We start from the raw sequence: 19,707 nt of genomic DNA on the forward strand, positions 1-19,707 counted from the left end.
AACACTTGTTTTGTATACTGTAGAAAACTAAAAAAAAAAGTAGAAAGTACAAACACAGTTACAGTTTCAGTGCCAGGAGACTGCCACTATTAGAGCCTGCGTATTTGGGCTCCTGGATCTCTTTTTCTGCGTTTCTGTATATGTAAGTTATATATGTGTTGATATTTTTTTTTAAGATTGGGACTACATTACTGCAAATCATTAAGGAAACAACCCTCCTCAGTCTGTACCAAAAGCCAAGAAAAATGACGTCTTCCTTGTCTTCCTTTGCAGAGTTCAGGTTTTTTATTTTGTTTTTTTTTAGCTGAATATTATTTTTTTTTACTTTGTTGAGTTCACTCATATATTTTAAAAGATTTAAAAAAAATTATCCAGCATTTTTAAATTCCTTTCTAATGTCTAGCACTTATTGTTCCCAGAAGTAAAAACCTGTGTTAGGTTTTTTTTAATAAACTTAATTTAATAGTTGCCAATATTCTGGCTTTCATTTTCCTCCAGATTATTTCAGTGAATTAGGTTTTACAGTATATCTGTTTTGTTTTTTTATTGTTTTTTCATATCATATGTCTAGATAGTTTAAACAAAAGACTAGAGTAAGTGGTACAGTGACTTATCTTGACAATCTTTATCAGTTTTGACCTTAGTAGAGAAAGAAGCTGGATTTTTAGTTTCATACTATTTTTAGGGAGGTGGAAATTTCCCTTAAAAATTTCAGTGAAACTTTTTTGTGGAAAAAAGTCATAACATGGATGGATTTAGAGGGTATTATGCTCAGTGAAAAAAGCCAGGTGGAGAAAGACAAATACTATACGATTTCATTTATTTGTGGAGTATAAAAACAAAGCAAAACAGAAGCAACAAAATATCAGTAGACTCAGACACAAAGAAGGGACTAGTGGTTACCAAGGGGGAAGGGTTGGGATGGGTTGTGGGGGAGGGTGAAGGCAATAAAGGGGCACAATAATTTGCAACCACAATACAAGTTGGTCCTGGGGTTGGTAGTTCAGCATGGAGAATATAGCCAATGTTTCTGTAACATCTTACTATGTTCATAAATAGTAACCACACTAGAGAGGGTGAGGATTTAACAATATGGGTAACTGTTGAACCACTGTGTTGTATATCTGAAACCAATATAATATCATATGTCAACAATACTTGAATTTAAAAAAAGACAAAGGGAGTTCTGCATCAGAATCTTAAATCCATTGTCAATACAACCTACTTCTATATTGTATACTTAACGTTTTCTTTTAACAGCTTTATTGAGATAAAATTCACATACCATAATAAAAACCCATTTATCTTGTCCAGTTCAATAGTTAGTAAATTTACAGAGTTGTGCAAGCATCAACACAACCAATTTTAGGAGATTTTTATCACTGCCTAAAGAAACCCTGTATCTACTAGCAGTCTCTCTCCATTTCCCCCAACCCTGCATATACACATCTGCCACCATCCTTACCTGCCTCTGCCACCACCACCCCAGCCTGAGGCAGCTGAGCTGTTTTGTTTCTGTAGTTTTCCCTATTCTGGATATTTCATAAAAATGGAATTATACAATGGTCTTTTGTTACTGACTTCTTTCACTTCACATAATGATTTCAAGGTTCATCCATGTCGTAGCATGTGGTAGTATTTAATTCTTTTTTATTAAACTACTACTTTCTTGTTCTTTGTCTTCTCATGCCCAAGGCAACTGTTAAAGTTATCTTTGTATTAGTCATGTTAATTTAATGAAATTATAGCTGTAAAAAAATTTGATTTGAGGAAGAGAGAATTGTGAAATCTTTCAGTTCAGCAGTGAAGTGGTTCTCAATGGAAGGTGATTTTATTCCCTGGGAGGCATTTAGTAATGACTGGAGATAGTTTGGGTTGTCACACTAGAGGTACTACTGATTTAATGGAAAGAAGCCATGAATGCACCTAAGATCCTATAGTGCACTGGACAATTCTCCACAACTATGAATTATGCAGCCCAAAATGTTAGTAGTGCCAATGTTGAGAAGCCAAAATGTTAATAGTGCCAAGACGATACTATTATTTTTAGCAATTTGACTTGACTATCAACTTTGTTTTAAACAGATCTAAGTTTTTCATTAACGTTTGCTGGATGACCAGTTATACCCTTTTCATTAATCTAAGTTTGAATACCAGTGGACTAAGTAAGGTCTGGAAGGGATCAAATATCTTAACATTTTGTCAATATTGTTTAAGATGTTTAAAACACAAAATATTACCAAGGGTTGAATTTTCCTTTGTACCACTACAGTTTACCATACAATCTCTAGCCTGCCTCATGCTTCATATTCTTAGATAAAATGTTTCTAAGGTACTTCTAAAGAAACAGGTTAACCATCTCATTTACATAATTAATTGACTTACTAAAATAATGTTTTATTCTCATGTTTATTACCCAGACACACATGGCATGGTTTAATATATGACAGGTTTCAAGTTAACAAAGTCTAAAGTATTGCTGTTCTTACCATCTCTTAAATTACCCATCTCTTGGAAAAATCCAGTTTTCCACAAAAATCTTTCTAAAAGTAATAATATTTTTTTATATCTTACACATCTCTCAGAAAAAGCATTTGAAGTAAAATATTTTAATACGTTTTGATATTCTGATTCACAAAAGGAAAATGAATTTGCGTAGGTTAAAATTCACAATGTTTGTTTCCAATTCTTTTTTTAATGAACTGGTAAGCATCAAGGTTACCTTGCAAAAAGGATTCCCAGGGTGACAGGAAACTTGACAGAATACTCTTAAGAAGATTGTTAGTGGGGGGAATTATTTACATAATAACAAAGGGTTTTGTTTCATAAAATGTAAATTACCTAAGAACTTTGTAATATGTAAAATTACCCAGGCAAGCAAAACAAATCATAATTTGATTATCAGAGACATACTTTACAAGTAAAAATCTTAGTCCTTTTTTTTTATCTCTGTCGAGAGCTATTGTTTGGAATGACTGCACTGGCTGCAGTTTAAATAAGTACTAAAAGCAGTATGGTAGTGTTTCACCCACCATTAAAATAATGATCTGAATCATTTCGGGGTCAAAAAGAAAGCATACTTTACAATTAGGAAACTTAAATTTATTAGGAAGGTTTTGCATGATTGATGTAACTAATATTAAAAACAAAAACCAAGTCTAGTACCATTAATCTAGTTGTCAGAAAAAGCATTTCTTTAAAGCTTTTTCTTTAACATCTCCTATAACAAGCAACATTTGCAGTAATAATGAAACTCAGTAGTCAAGGAAATGAGACCCTTTGCTCTACAACAAATGCTTTATGTTTTGTCATATGTTTGACCCTTTGGTCAGATGTTCTTTCCCTTAATGCTATGCATTTAACTTTTTTCTATAGTCTGCTAAAATTATGGTAACAGTCTTAAATCTTTTCACTAGTAGTACAAATAAAAGGACAAATACAAATAGTATGATAGATGTAATTATGTTCAAAATTTTTAAATAGATTATAAGAGTCTCAAAGGAGAGACTATCATTCCAGTTTATTGTAGAAACTTTTAAAACCCATACTTAGTACTATAGAAGTGAACTTATAGTAATAATATTTTGCTTAGTGTGTGATTCAGCGAAGGGAAATAAGCTCAGACCTTTGCCAGCAATATCATTTGACTTCTTACTGTGAAGGAAGTGTTACAGATAATTTACAGGAAGAAGGAGAAGGCTAGTTTAAGTTATCTTTGAATAGTAACTAAATAATGTCTGTGTTTGGCACAAACATGAAATATCCTTTCTTACAATGGTTTAGTAGCATGAACTTTAACACACAGAAACTTTAATGTGTATTAATAAAGTTTTTAGGTGGTCAACTAAAAATTAGAGTAATATAACATTTTTATAGAGAAGTTATACAAACCAACTAAAAGTAATAGGAATTAAATTGCTTGTATTATGTTTCAAAGCACCTCTATTATAATTTTCCTATTAACATAATTTCTGCTAGCTCTTTCTTGTCCTATTTCTTTTTATAAAGTATTGCTATTCTCCAAATCTTTCTCAACTGTCTTCCTACCAGGGTAAAATTTCCACCTATTCAGTGAGTCAGCTTTAGTGGTCCTGGAAACACTCCAATTCTCTGTATTTGAATGCCTGCATACTTTTAAAAAATTGCAACCTTCCTATCTTCACCTCCACCAACACTCCTCATTCTCTGCTTTGTTTTTATCCTTAGCAGTTATCAACAAAAACATTTACTTACTTATTTTCTGTCTACCCCTTTAGTAAATTTACTAATACATAAATTCCATGAGCAAGGGTTTTGTTTGTTCATTGCTGTATCTCCAGAGTCAAAAACAATGTCTGTCAGAAAATCAACATGCAGTAAATATTTCTTGGATGAATGACTGTTCTGATTTTCTCAAAACTTTCTCCTTTTTCAATTGTATTGCTAAAATTCTTTTCTCTACACACTTTTTATAAGTTTTTATTACTTTAGTAACCAATTCAAGAAGTATCTTTACTACTTCATGTACATGTATTATCCTTAACCCATCAACTAATTAGTTCCATCTACTTAAAATCATTTATCTTGAGCTCATTTATATATTATTTTTCCATTTGTTTAGCACCTTAATAATGAACATCTTTAGAACTACGTGAAGTCTGGGAAGTCTGGGGATGATACAATAGAGCTTTAACAATACCAATCAGTTTTTTTTTTAGTCTCTCATCTCTTATGTCTTGTATATCTTTTAATTACCTATAAGACTGGAATAAAGAAATAGGATTTTTTTCCAAAAATATAGCTGGAAACCTCTGAAGAACCAATAGAATGAAATACAAGGTTTAGAATAAGTAGGGTTTCTAAAATTTGTATAATTTTTACCTGTCTTACCTAATATCAGTTGTTCAGGGATAACTTAAAATTAATAGTTGGAACTAAATTAAAAGGTAGACCTTCCCCCCCACCAGTCTTCGTTATAGTAACTTGCTACTTTTGTTTCACTTCCTACTCTTCCCAACAAAAGTCATACACATAAAAAGTCATGGAGCTGATTTAAGCCTAGGCATTCTGGTTCTGCTGCACCAGAGTACTCTTTACTAATTCATTCAATTTCATTACACTAGAGTACATTGTTAGATACAGAGAGGTAAGTTTGAATTTAGCAATTTGCAACAGTAATTTGCATCATCCAAATATAATCGAACTTCATAGTGTAAAGGTCAGCTGTATTAACACATGATGTCATTGATGGTGCCCTATGGTGAAAGGATATATGAGATTGCTTTCATCTTTGTGGGGAGACTGAGCTAGCATGAGAGCATGGGGTAACATAGTAGGCAGGAAGTGGGGAGCCAGCTGACGAAGAGGGTGGAGGAGAGAGAGTGGACCGTATTGAAGATTCCTAACCACTTTGGACAGTTTCCTCATAAAAGTGTCACAACTTAGAAAAATACATAGTAAATCAGTTACAAAATTGCCTTGGAAATGTAAGCTGATGTTTTCTAGTTAACTCATCAATTTTGACTGTTAACCCCCAAAATAAGTGGTGTGAATAAGAATTATCTTTTATCTTGGAAGGTGAGATAAAGCTTTTCTTCTGGTAATTCTGGATCTTTTAAAAGTTAAAGCCTCTATGAGAATGAATTTGACTGTTCTTTGTTCTGGCTGAGACTATCTCCACTAAATGGGATATAGACAAAGCACTGATCACTTTTTTATACATATCTCTTCTTTATGATTTCTTTTAAATATCTACAGTGATAGTCCTGATAATTCTGCTTCAAGGCAAGGAAGGTAAAAATTAGAATGAATTCGAAATATATTACTTTAAGTCCATTTAGCTGCTGCAGACTTAGCTATAGCACATTCCCTCTTGAGATAAATTGCTTTTAACTGGAAAATTCATTTATTGAATAGCAAATTCACTATAAATCTTTACAGTAAGTGATTTTAGCAGTTTTTAATACTCTTAATATCCTTAATTGTACCTTACCTAAATGATGCACATACTGAGTATACTTTTCTTTAAATGTATGTATATTTTTGGTGATAGTTTTTTTAAAGAGCTAGTATATATAATGTTGGAGAAAATTTTTTGAAACTTTCTAATACTTAACTATGGATAATTATAGATGAAAGGTTAATTCTAAGTAGCCACTGGTGTCTTGCCACACACTGGCTATAGGAAAATGCTTTAGTGGATCTAGAATTACACATCTTTCAAAAAACAACACAAATTAACTTTTCATGGTTATTATGCTTCCTCATCATAGTATTAAGAGTGATTTAGAAAGAATTGAATACTTTCAAAACCTCATTCCTCAGTAACTAGTTATGTCTGATGATGTATTAGAAACTAGATTGTAAAGACCCTTACAGTTATTTCTGTAATCTTGCAAAGAATCTGTATCATCTATAGCCTAATTTATCCCAGATCCTTCGTAGCAAATCATTGTAATGGTTGTAATAAAGGACATCATGTGTTCCTTTATTTCTTCAAAGGAAAGGTAGCATAAACAGAAGGTACGTACTTGATGTATTACCTAAAATGAGTAATTTGAAAGTGTTCAGTTCTTTCTGAATCATCCTGTACCATCAAATTGTACATATATTCTTGTCTAAAAATTTGACAGAAGTAAAAAAAATAAAACATCTGTTGTAGATAGAGAGAAAAAAATGATTCACTGAGGAAGAGCACACTTGCATGAAATGATCATAAGATAGAGTTTCAAATAAAGTAGCTTTCTTAATTTTATTCAGTTATTTGTTTATTTTAGCTTTCTTAATTTTAATATCAATTGACATTTTTAGTTCCCTCAGAGAGAAGTAACAAAAAAAAGAGAGTATACATGATTGAACTTTTATTGAAGAATGTTATTTAATTATTTAACACCTAAAACTTAGATTTCCAAATTATAAATATTAGACCACTTCTACTTGGACACTTTTATTTTGTGGGCAATTGATATGCAATTACTGTAGTCTATCTGATATTATAATTTTAGTTATTTAATTCATTAACTTAAAGGTACAAAAGACTTAAGACCTTGGATATCTTTTTTCACATTTATTTTTTTTAAGCTTTTAAATTGCAGTACAGCATACCTACAGAGAAGTGCACAAAAGTTAAGTCATGGCTTACTGAGTAATTACCTAATCAGTATTACCCATATAACAACCTTTGGGTATCTTTTTTTACAGGAGACTTTGCAGCAGTTGATCATGATGTCATTGCCAAATGTCTTAGTCATTGGCAAAAATCCCTTTTCTGGTAAGTATTAGAATTAGTATAATGTGATAATAGAGTCTTCTCTTTATGCAATACTGTAATGCTTACCAAGATCTTGCTTATTTACATTAACACACTAGGTCTTTTATGACTTTATAGGGAAAGTTGCAGTTGATAATCTGTTTTATAGAGAGAAAATAAACCTACAATATTTGTAAATTGTATATGGGATCAGATACACATTGTGCATTAAGTCCAGAGTTTTTTTTTACTACCAAATTGATACTTATTTCTGATGATTTTTAGTGTCTCATTATAAACAAAAATAGAAGATAATATGGTTACAACCTTAGAAAAGTGATTTTGAAGTAATTTCTAGGTTGCTGTGTGTATATATACTATCTACCATTGCCAAATTTGTCTGAATCCAAAGTTTTACTGACTGATAGGTTGTAATTTATATTAAACTACTGCATGGAAAGCTAAGAAGCAGTTTCTTGGATCATTTAATTTACTTTTTTGAAACTTTTCTGCCCTTTACCATATTTTAAATGTGACATGTTCAGAGTTTTAATTTTGAACAGTTGGGGAAATTAGCAGCAACCACAGAGTTTCAACAAAGGACTTACTCTTCCTACAAGCTATGTGTAACCCAAATCAAGTATATTTTCCCCAAACCCCACCCCCACCCTCAGTCAAACTAACAAAAATAAAACCAAAAGGAATTTTAAAAAATGAAAAAAATATTTATTTGGAGAAGGGTGATTAGTATGGTTCAGTGTGGCTAAGAAGGTAGGTCGTTTCATTTAAAAAGATTTTGACTTTATCTTGATCTTTTATAGAGGAATGTTGTTTTATTATTGGCCTGTGATAAAATTTTGGGCCAAAGAAGTGACTTATTTTGTCAGCTGAATGTCCTAAGAAAAATCTGATGTGAATGCTGTTGGACAGTGAATGAACTCTTGTTCTATTACAGATCATTAACTTTTTCCAGCATTATTTATTTTACCAGTGTCATTGTAACTCACTGCATTTGAGGTTTTGGTCCTCATGAATCTACACAGTGGAAAGCCATGTAAATTTTATAGATAGATAAATCTGCATATAAGATGTGTTTTAGAAAGAAAACACTAAGAGGCCTAAAAGAAGCCAGACCTGTTAGGAACCATTTTGACTTTGTGACATGTCCCTATATAAGCAGCTCTTCATTTGGTATGCTTGTGTGATCAATTTATGGAAAAGTAGTGGATTTATAGTGACCATACTTTTTTGCACAGAGCCTGGCGTTCTATTTTATCTATACTGCAGCCCTTTAAAAAACTGAGATCCTTGCCCATGTCTTCTGCTATTACTTCATTGTGCACGTTCAGAGCTGCTTTTTGAAATTCTGCACTGTACTTTCAGTCCTAATCCTTTGGTCGAATTATGACTCTTACTTCTAGAAGTGATTCTGCCAATACTGAGAAAGAGTGTTGAAGTAAAGTAAAATATTGTACTTAGTAATTGTTTTTATTTCAGAACAAGGCACAGAAGAAGTTAAAAAGTTGCTTTTACTTTTACTGGGTTGTGCAGTTCAAGTAAGTTAAAATATTTCTTCATATTTTCATTTTAATAACTTCCTTATATGTTTTTTCAGGCTCTGGTTTCTAAAAGACTTACAGATAGGCCATTGGTTTTCAGTCTGTTAGAAAGTTTCAAATAGCTGTATAACCTCCCAAGGAGAATTTGGAGAAAAACACTTGTTTTGTTATCTAATTTCAAACTTTATATTATCAGATAGTCATAGCATTCAAAATCTTTGTTTTTTTTTTATTCTGCGGCTTCTAATGGCCCCAAGTTTTTCAAATTTCCGTAGAAGTACCCTTAAAAACCTCCCCCAAAACATAATCCTTATGATTTAAACAGATGCATTTGTATTATAGAAAGGAAGCAGAATTAACAATTAAAAAGAGTCAGAATTATGAAAACTAATTTAGGAGTCTGAGTTGTAATTATATTGCCCTTTTTGGTCAATGATTATAATAATAGAAACTGTGATTTATTGAATGCCTACTTTGTGTCAGATATAATACCTTACATAGGTTTTCTCATATTTTTCAGATAAGGAGACTGATATTTAGATAGGGTGATATTTAAGTTATCAAAATTAAGTCACTTGTGAGAGTCAAGAAGGGTTCTCTCAGCAGTTACAGTGGAACTGCACGTGCATGTGTCATTGGGGCTGTCCCCGACAAACCAAGGGGCCGCGTTAGATTTAAGTTATATTGCTGGCAGGCCGAAGAGTTGAGACTCACTTCTGGTCTGACTTCAAAACCTATTATACTATGTTGATTTTCCTTTAATTTGCCATTATTTGGATGAGTGATTACAGTATTACTTTAAACTATCTTAGCTCTTTGTGGAATAAAGTTATTTGTAAACAAATAAATAATGTGGCCACTAATGATTTTTTATTACATATGCCAGAAGTCATATATTCAAGAGTATTGACTTTTAGAGCTGACTGCAGAACTACGTATTTTTATGTTATTAAAGCTTCATGATATGTAATGTATAGGTGTTTACTTCACAATTTATGAAATATGAAGTTGAATATAGTATTTATATTCATTATCTTCTAATTTGGCCACCAACTCTTGAGTTATAAACATAGCCATTAATTATTTACATCCTTTCTGTACTCTATTTGCTTTAAAAATACTCTGTTGATGAATGTTATGTAAATTTAGGCAACACAGTGATGGCATAAATTTGGTTGTTATTTCTGGTTACTATGTGGTTGTTATTGCTGATTAGTAAAATTAACAGTAAATAAAGCAGAACCAAGGACTTTTTTATGAACACTTTAGGGAAAGGTTCAATATTAAGGAAACCAATGTTATTACCATCTCTAAGAGTAACAAAGAAAGATTATGAAATCTTAACTGCTTCCCCCTTCCCTACCATTTTCTATAACTCAGATAATAGTGTCCCAGATGCTGGAAAATGAAAAGGATGGCATGAAAATAACATTCTTTTTCTAATAAGCTAAAGCTTTAGGTAGGTTAACCTATGTAAACCAGAAGTCTCTTCTAGTTTCTTCTAGACTTAGGAAAATACTCCTTCTGTGTACCATTATATTGTGTAACAATATATTGGTGATTTCCTAAAGAAATTTACAAATAATTTTTGACATTTGAATGACTATTGACACATATGTTTTAAAACAACTTCTTTCATTTTACTTTACTATTGAAATAAAGCACCTCTATGTAATGGGCAAATTTTTCTTAAAACTACTTAATAGCCATTCTAGAAATCATCAATTAAAATGTCAGATATATACATTCCTTTTTATTAATGCACAGAACTACATGTGCATAGACTTACTCTTGTAAGGAGCCCACTTTCTAAAATAGTTTACATTAGTGTCAGCATGTAATTAAAACAAGAAGATTTTCTAGTGATGTTAAAGTGTTCTTATTTTTTTCTATTAATTTATTAGCTGGTTATGATTACCTGTACTTTAGACTCACTTAGCTGGGAAGGGCTTGTTAGGTAGTTGTTATTTCAAGTGGTCATTGGAGAAAGGAAGAAGAATATTTGGGTATATTAAGGTTTAAGAGAAGGCACAGAGTGGGAGAATTGTGTAAAAGAGTAATTATATAAATATGCATCGGTGTGACATAAATAGTAAATAAAGTAACCTAGAAAATAAAGGTAATTTTAAGATGTTTTGAGAGAGCAGGGCAGTGTGAAGGTAGGTTTTAGGGTTGACAGAAGGAGTTCATTAGGTTTATAATTTTTTTCCTAAACTTGAGAATAGTTTAAAGAGCCACTAAATGAAATGTATCTGCTACGTGAAAGTGTGACTCTTGGGAAGTATGAGTGGAGTCAGTGAAGAGTAATTTGTAGCACTATGTTTGGAAGATGTCTAGGACCCAAAGTAGCAAACGCATTTGAAAATAAAGGAAGAATAAATACAAGGAAGTTCATTTTTCATAGTAAGGATAGATTTTACCAGTTGTCAAAAACAAAGCAAAGACTCAAGGAGACCATCATTCTAATCTTAACCTGTGTCAGCATCATTCAGAGTTTTTATAGAAATGAGGAGGTGGCAGGGTTGTCAGACCTTTGTCTTTGATGTGAATTGATGTAAAACAGTCATAGTATATATTCTTATGTATTTGCAGTCATGGCAGAATTTTTTTTTTTCACTTGAAAGCCCTTGAGACGCATCTGTAGTGCCAAAATGTCAGGTCTACCAAGAACGGGGGTAGGATCCAATTTTGAAAAAAATACTGTATTTTTTCATTCTGTATTTTTAAAATGTTAATGATTTGTTTTTTTTTTTTTTCCAAATGTACACTATGTACCAGATGCTGTAGTTAAGAACAGGGACAGGGATTTTTTTTAAAAAATACAAATCTCAGGGAGTTTAAATTTTAGAGACAGACCAAACAATAAACAGTACACGGTAATAATTACCGTAACGCAAGATATATTGGTACACAGAGGGAATATTTTCTTAAGTCTGCTTGTAGTGTAAGGGAATGCCTCTCTCAGGAGGTAATATTTGATGTGAGAGCAAAGACATTGAGATAAACAACTTGTTAGGGACCATCAAGTATGGTTGGAATGAAACATGCATTGGGGAGAATGGCAAGAGATTAGACTAGAGGGGTGACAGGGATTGAGTCACAAAGGACTGGATTTGCCATATTAAAATAGAGTTTGTATTTTATCCTACAGATATTTGGGAGCTACTAATGCTATGGACATTAAATGTGTAACAACAATATTTATTGCTAGCCTTCAGCTCTAACTATATGAACAATTAAAATAAATCTTTGTTGATGCTGAAAAACAAAATGTATTTTAGGACCAGAAACTATTTAGAAAACTAATCAGTTGACAAGTATTGCTTGAACACTTTCTAGAACATAATCTCTATTATGGAAAATCAGTTCATCTAGTAGTTGAATAGGTTAAAGTTCTAATATTTAGTATAATGTATAAATGGCATAAATGTTTTTCACATTAAGATCTGCTTTATCTATTATACTTGTGACTTGTAAGTAGAAATAGTAAGTTTAAAGTTTGCTGATTTGATACTATAGTCCAAGAATTCAGTGGGCTCTGGGTTTTTCTTTTGAAGAAAAAATGATGAAATTCTTAAGGGGAAGGCAGCATTCAAAAACAGTAACACTAGTCACTATCCAAATATCTTACCTCACAGAATAAATTATAATTAAGACTTTTATATATAAATACATATATATGTAAGCTATAGGAATAACTTTGAATATGAAGAAAACTGTTCAAGACCAGAGCTTGGGTATTTTCATTATTGGTCGGCTAAACCAGTCAGTTCCCTCCAGAACCTTTTTCAGTGGGTAACACAAGTCTCCTGAACCACTTCTGAGCATCAGCTAGAATTTTCAGAGCTGTATGGCCCTGCATCCCCACTATGAGGTAGTTGAGAGATTCCCACACAAATTCATCCCACACAAAAGGAAAAATTTTGCTGTGTATTTTGTTTGGGGATTTCTCTTCCGAGACCAAATCTCAGAATTCACCCCTTTTCAGGCGAACTTACATTTATATCCGCAAATAACCTCTGGTTATTCAGTATCCAAAAACATTTATTTTGGACTTTGGCCAGTTCCATTAGTGCTTGAAAGTAACTGGGTGAGTGTCAAATGTGGTTGAAATTAAAATTTTGACCTTAATGTGTGCCCTCACAAGCAATTCTAACTAGTATTTTATTCCAAAAACCAGTTTCGAACTTGGTCAGCTTGAGGGCTACAGTCTATTGTTTTCCTATCAGTTTCTGTAAAGCATCTTAAAAATTAGCATTTTGAAATATTAATTATTGTATTACATTTTGGGAAGATAAAACAATCTATAACTTCTAGCTGAGGCATTTCTTTTTCCAAGAATATATGAAAATGTAGCTTAACTTAAAGAGGTAATTTATTTGCTGATATTTTTTAAATTTTTATTATGTTTGTAGTCATGGAAAAATATATGTAACATAAAATTACCATTTTAACCAATATTTACAGTTCACTAGCACTAAGTACATTCACAGTGTCATGCAACCATCATCACTATCCATCAACAGAACTTTCTCTTCTTCCAAAACTGAAATTCTATACCTACTGAATAGTAACTCCCCATCCCTTTTGCTCCCAGCCTTTAACAGCCACCATTCCACTTTCTGTCTCTATGAATTTGACTGCTCTAGGACCTCACCTAAGTGGAATCCTATACTATCTGTCCTTTTGTAAATGGACCCTTAGTATAATCTCTTTAAGATTCACTCAATTTGTGAAATGTGTCATAATTTCCTTTTCAAGAGTAAATAATATTCCATTGTGCATATATACCACATTTTGTTTCTCCATTCATCCATTGATGGACACTTGGGTTGCTTCTGTTTTTTGGCTACTGTGAATAATGCTGCTATGAACATGGGTGCACAAATAGCACAAGCTCCTGCTTTCTATTCTTTTGCTATGTATTCAGAAGGGGAACTGCTGTATCATATGGTAGTTCTGTTTGTAACTTTTTTAGCAACTGCTACTGTTTTCCATAGTATCTGTACCACTTCACATTCCCACCAATACAGAGGGGTTCCAATTTCTTCACATCCTCTCCAACATTTATTATTTTCTGCTTTTTTTTTTGTAATAGTCATCTTTTAAGGAGAGAATTTTAGTTTCCCTTTATTTCTTTTATTGTGGCTTATTTTTGGTGTTACTTAGGTAGAACTGTGATATGTTTAGCGATTGGTGCTTTTATTATTGAAAACACTATAATGTATTCCTTGCTTTATTATTTTCAGTATTTGTTTTGGGTATTCCTTCCTCTATTTTAGTATAATTTTTCCACATAAGCCTGTCTTCTTCCTTTAAGAAGTGAAAGCACTGAGAGCACCAAGTGAATATGAGGAATTGGAGGAATAATGTATTAAGAACTTAAACTTTCTGCTGGAAGAAAGTCAATTTTAGGGTTAATGCAATTCTCCTTCCCGCACCTTGCCACCCAAATAGCTTTTCTGTTCTTTTCCTGTATTCCAGTGTCCATATCATATTCTTGGAATATCATGGTATTTTGCAGGCTTAGGAATCCGTTACTGTAATAGAGTTAGAAGTAACTTTAGTGCTCATAACCCTTGAAGAGCTGTATATACAGATAAAATAGAACTTACTTTTAAGTGGAAAAGATTTGCTGATGATTATTAAGTCTTCACCAGAGTCTTTATAGCTGAAAGTGAAACTACTTTTATGTCTTTTTTTAACATCAGACTTTTTTATGCTCTTGAGCTAGGCTTGTTTGTACAATAGCCACTGAACATGTAGCTATTTAAATTAAAATTAACTACAGTCGAATAAAATTAAAATTCAATTTCTCAGAAATATAGCACTTGCTACAATTTAAAACTCAGTAGCCACATGTAGCTAGTAATTACAGTATGTGACAACACTGGTATAAAACATGTGGTCTGATGATTTAACTTCAAAGTTTGAATCTTCTCTCATTCTCTTTTCCATCTTTTAATAATCTTTCTTTTTTCTATCCTTCAAGATCCTATAAACTTCATTCTATATTCTTGAAGAAAACCTATTTATAAAGCATTTTCAGAATTCTTACAACATTTAAAACATTTACAGTTTGAATAAAGATGAAGTTTAGTAGAAATTGTGGGTATTCTAAGGGTAAAGGAAGAATTCTTACTGATTTGTATTGATACTGTGTTAGAGGTTGAGCTCCTAAAGATAGTTTAAGTAAAGAAACAATGGCTGTGGGGCTTAGAAAAGGGAAGTTATATGTGTTTAGTTTAAACTGAAGTCGAAGATATGACAGTTGAATTGGAGGACCCTTCAATGATTCAGTCTTAACCATGCCATTTTTATATGCTCATTGGCTCAGAAACTATGCACAGGTCAACATTTTTGGAAGCATTAAATTTAAAAATTGGGGTTATCATACCTAAAAAGTTAGTTTTTCTGTATGCTACAAATGTACTATCAGAAAGTCATTCTTAAATTATTTTCATTAGGCCTGTCAAATATTATTTACTGTACAAAAAAAAATTCTTGTTTTAAAAATTCGTAATTTTCATCCCATTTCCCCCAAATTTCTGACTTTCTAGTCACAGCTGGGAAATGTACATTCCTAGTAACTTAATTTTAAATATTATTATATCATCCCAATAATTGTGTTTTTACAACATAGATACAGAACTTTTTGCACTGATGGGAGGGAAAGTGTTTGATTAAGCTGAACTGTATGGCAATAGGAACAGAATGTTATGATTTGATGTAATGTGTAGAGAATAAATCAGAACCTTGCTAAATTTCTTGATCAGAGAGCCAGATTTTCTTTTTTGAGTATATTGTCTTCACTAGTAGTTCAGAAATTGTCTCAGGAGATGCAGCTAAGCTAGACAAGGCAATGCTGTCTGTTTTGTATGCACTTCTCTTTTGGTAACTACAAGAATACAGTTATACTAGCAGTTGGATTGGATTGCAGTGGAAGAGATGTGGACAGAAGGCAGAGATTAAGATGCATGTTTAATCTTTATTCAATACTGACTGGAAAGAAAGGGATTACATTTGCATTGTAATATTTTTTAAATTTATTTAAAGCTTTCTAAAATTACACAATAAAGAATGCTGCCTTTATTCTGCTTAATATATGTGTACTTATATATGCATTCTTAAATTTTGCTCCTGGTAACTTTAGTACTGGCAGAAACAAATTAAATAGTTGTTGTATTACCTTATAAATGTTGAACTGGGCCTCAGAAATAGGTCTTTTATTAAGATTGATAGGATGAAGATGTATGAATGAATTGTAAGCTTAAAACAAAAATTGCTTAAATTTTTTTTCCAAGAAGAAGGGATGTGTTGTTTGATGATAGCCAAAGACTGAGCATTTGGGCTGTATTCCGAATTCTGCCACTGACTCACTGTGTTTTTTGGCAGTTATCCACCCTCCCTGAAACAAGTTCTTGATTCTTTACTTCTGTTTGTAAAGTTAGCATATTAATACTACTGTATTGAACTCAGATAGGCTGTGTAATGGTTTCCCACTTTAGAACTTAGCAGCATAAAAATAGTGTGGATTTTCAGTGCCTTGCTATTTAAATAAATATTTCTGAATTCTTATCTTTTTATTAGGTAAGTATATTAGAGACCATTTAAATACAAAGTAAAACAAACCCTCATTGTACTGTTCAAAATATAGCCAGGCTTTTTGACCTGATGAGTTTTAGTTAAAGCATATCAAGTACTTTACCTGTTAAGTGTGAATGATGGTTTTATTCATTTCTTTTAGTGTCAGAAAAAAGAAGAATTTATTGGAAGAATTCAAGGCTTAAATTTTGACACCAAAGCAGCAGTTGCTGCACATATTCAAGAGGTAATATAACCTGCATACAATTTTTATGTACTTTTTATGAAGCCTGTGGTATATTTGAATATGTCCCAAAATACTCAAAGAATAAGCATGAACACATGAAAGTTAAATCCTGATGAACTCTGCTTTTAGGCATTTTGTTTTCTTCTTGTCAGAAATAGTTTCTTAAATGAATTATCTTATATATGGCACAGTGCTCAACTACAGATGTACTGTGCTAGGGACATAGGCACAAAGTGTTAATTTGATGAAGTATATGTCTTTGTTAGCACAGAGTGAGTAGTGTAGTAAATGGAAGCAGTAGAAAGTGGATCACTTCCTGTAATTCAAAACTAAAGTGAGGTAAGGTAAAATAACAACCTTAGTATTATGTTCTTCCAGTGATTTTCTTTTGAATGAATATTCAGCATAACTTTTGTTGAAAATATTACTTGAATAATAAATTCCTTAGTGATTTGTAGTATCCATACAAAACTTAAATCTAGGACATACTGTGCAATGTCAAATAATTAAAGTTAAGATAATTTATTTGTTAAGATTGATTTTAAAAGCTGCCATTTCTGCTTCTATCCAGTGATAGGCTTTTAATCTTGCATGCTTAACAAGACTTTACAACTAGAGCATATGAGATTTTCCATGTTAAGTAGAAAAAAACTGAAAAGGGAGAGGAGCAAATTTTTAAATGGTGAAAATCAGTGGTAGTGTTTAAAAATATTATCTAAATGACTTTGTATTCCATCTATCATCTTTTCTCATTGTTAACATTCACAGAGCCCAGCTTTCTTGTCTGTAAAATTGTTGTCACCAGTAAGCATATTAGTACTCTACAAAATACAGTTTTGTTGGTATTGGTTTATATATGTGTGTGTATATATATATATATACACACATACATATATGTTTGTTTATGCTTGCTTTGTGGTTTGTATTTTATTTTGAATAAATGCTAAGTATTGCAAGTTACGAAATATGCCACCATTCTTGAAAGTGTTATTCTTTCTGCTTATTTTAAAAGTTAAAGGAAAATATTAGAATCATGGTGAGAAATGGAAAATAAGAAATACGTATTTTACTTATATAGCTTTTCCATTCTTAAAAATCTTTTTCATATTTTAATATATAAGTATGCATTTTATTGTATAAATATGAGTATTATATATGAATATTATATATCTCAACAAATATTGTACTAAAATGAAACCAGTTTTTAACTATTAGCCATTTTTTAATTGTTTAATTGGTTTGCTTTCCTAAAGGTAATCGATAATCAAGAGAATGTGTTTGATCTTCGGTGGATGGAAGAGACTGATATGTCTCAGGAGGAACTAGAACCACTCTTGAAAAATATGGCATTGCATCTAAAAAGACTTATAGATGAAAGAGATGAATATTCAGAGGTTTGTGGATTTCTTTCAGTGTATTATAAAAGTTTGCTTTCCAAAAAAGGAAAAAAGTAGCTTCAGAGAGTGTTTAGAATTGATACTCTGTTGCTTAGGGACAGTAATAAAGTACTGTATATCTTTTTTTGTGCAACACAGGAACTAGAAAGGATGTATAAAATCCCCCAATTGCTAGTAAGCAGATTGCAGTTAAGTTTTCTTTTCTCCTTCCTTTTAAATTGTTCTGATTTTCATCCTGTATGTTTTTTCAGTCATCTCCATAGCTCTAGCAGGAGTACAAAAATGTGAAACTGAAAATATTGTTGATATAAGTGGAGAAATCATTGCCTTGAAACATAAGAATCAACTTAAAGTTATCTTAGTTTTATTGCCACATTTTGAGTTTAGAAAAATAAGTGTTAATGAAAGGAGAGTAACAGGTGTTCTGAATAAAATGTCCCACAAAATATTTCAAATTTCTGTAGTCAGTATAATGAAGTGTGATTTTTAAAAAAAGAATTATTATACCCTCCTTTAAGAGAGTACTTTGCTTTTATTTTTCTTAGATGTATTTATTTATTTATTTACTTATTTTGGTATCATTAATCTACAATTACATGAGGAACATTATGTTTACTAGACCCCCTCATCACCAATTACCCCCCACAAACCCATTACATTCACTGTCCATCAACGTAGTAAGATGCTGTAGAATCACTACTTGTCTTCTCTTTGCTGCACAGCCCTCCCTGTGCCCCCCTTCCACATTATACATGCTAATCGTCATCCCCCCTTCCACATTATACATGCTAATCGTCATACCCCCTTTCTTTTTTCTCCCCCGTGATCCTGTCCTTCCCACCCATCCTCCCCAGTCCCTTTCCCTTTGGTAACTGTTAGTCCATTCTTGGGTTCTGTGATTCTGCTGCAGTTTTTTTCTTTGTTCTTATACTCCACATATGAGTGAAATCATTTGGTACTTGTCTTTCTCTGCCTGGCTTATTTCACTGAGCATAATACCCTCTAGCTCCATCCATGTTGTTGCAAATGGTAGGATTTGTTTTCTTCTTATGGCTGAATAATATTCCATTGTGTATATGTACCACCTCTTCTTTATCCATTCATTTACTGAGGGACACTTAGGTTGCTTCCATTTCTTGGTTATTGTAAATAGTGCTGCGATAAACATAGGGGTGCATCTGTCTTTTTCAAACTGGGCTGCTGCATTCTTAGGGTAAATTCCTAGAAGTGGAATTCCTGGGTCAAATGGTATTTCTATTTTGAGCATTCTGAGGAACCTCCATACTGCTTTCCACAATGGTTGAACTAGTTTACATTCCCAGAGAGTACTTTGCTTTTTAAGGAGAACAAAATTACACAGATTTTTTTGCCTGCCCACTCTGAAAGCAGCTTATAATTTTTAGAGGAGTCTAGACTTTGTTGCAAATGATGCTGAGTAATGTTTTCTTAATAGCTGACCAGAGTACTCTGCCCTTCAGGAGAATGTGTAGCCTTGATCAGATGTTCCATTTACATGGGAGAGGCAGTTTTGAGCTTATTTATAGAAAATTTGATCACTCGTGGGACTAACGAAAGACTACATCAAAGAAATTCCTAGAGATTTTTATTTTCTGAACCAAAACTCTGTGTTGCTATACAGTGTATTCATTTCTGATAAGAATTTTCAGTTTCATTTGCACATTAAAAGAGAAA

General features: G+C 32.2%; 1 protein-coding gene across 2 annotated transcripts in view; it reads left to right on the plus strand.

Annotated features, from left to right (window-relative positions):
- Positions 1–19,707, plus strand: part of LOC118909533 (girdin-like) — a 113,742-nt gene that overhangs the window by 21,715 nt on the left and 72,320 nt on the right. The window contains exons 5-8 of one of the 2 annotated variants that reach the window (XM_057496960.1): positions 7,180–7,249; positions 8,726–8,784; positions 16,535–16,618; positions 17,872–18,012. In XM_057496960.1, the coding sequence (XP_057352943.1) occupies positions 7,180–7,249; positions 8,726–8,784; positions 16,535–16,618; positions 17,872–18,012 (354 nt within the window). Of the gene's footprint in view, positions 1–7,179; positions 7,250–8,725; positions 8,785–16,534; positions 16,619–17,871; positions 18,013–19,707 lie in introns of those variants that run through there. The other variant, XM_057496961.1, reaches the window with a different exon arrangement.

Source organism: Manis pentadactyla, chromosome 2 (genome assembly GCF_030020395.1).
Source record: "Manis pentadactyla isolate mManPen7 chromosome 2, mManPen7.hap1, whole genome shotgun sequence".
Classification (NCBI taxonomy): Eukaryota; Metazoa; Chordata; class Mammalia; order Pholidota; family Manidae; genus Manis; species Manis pentadactyla.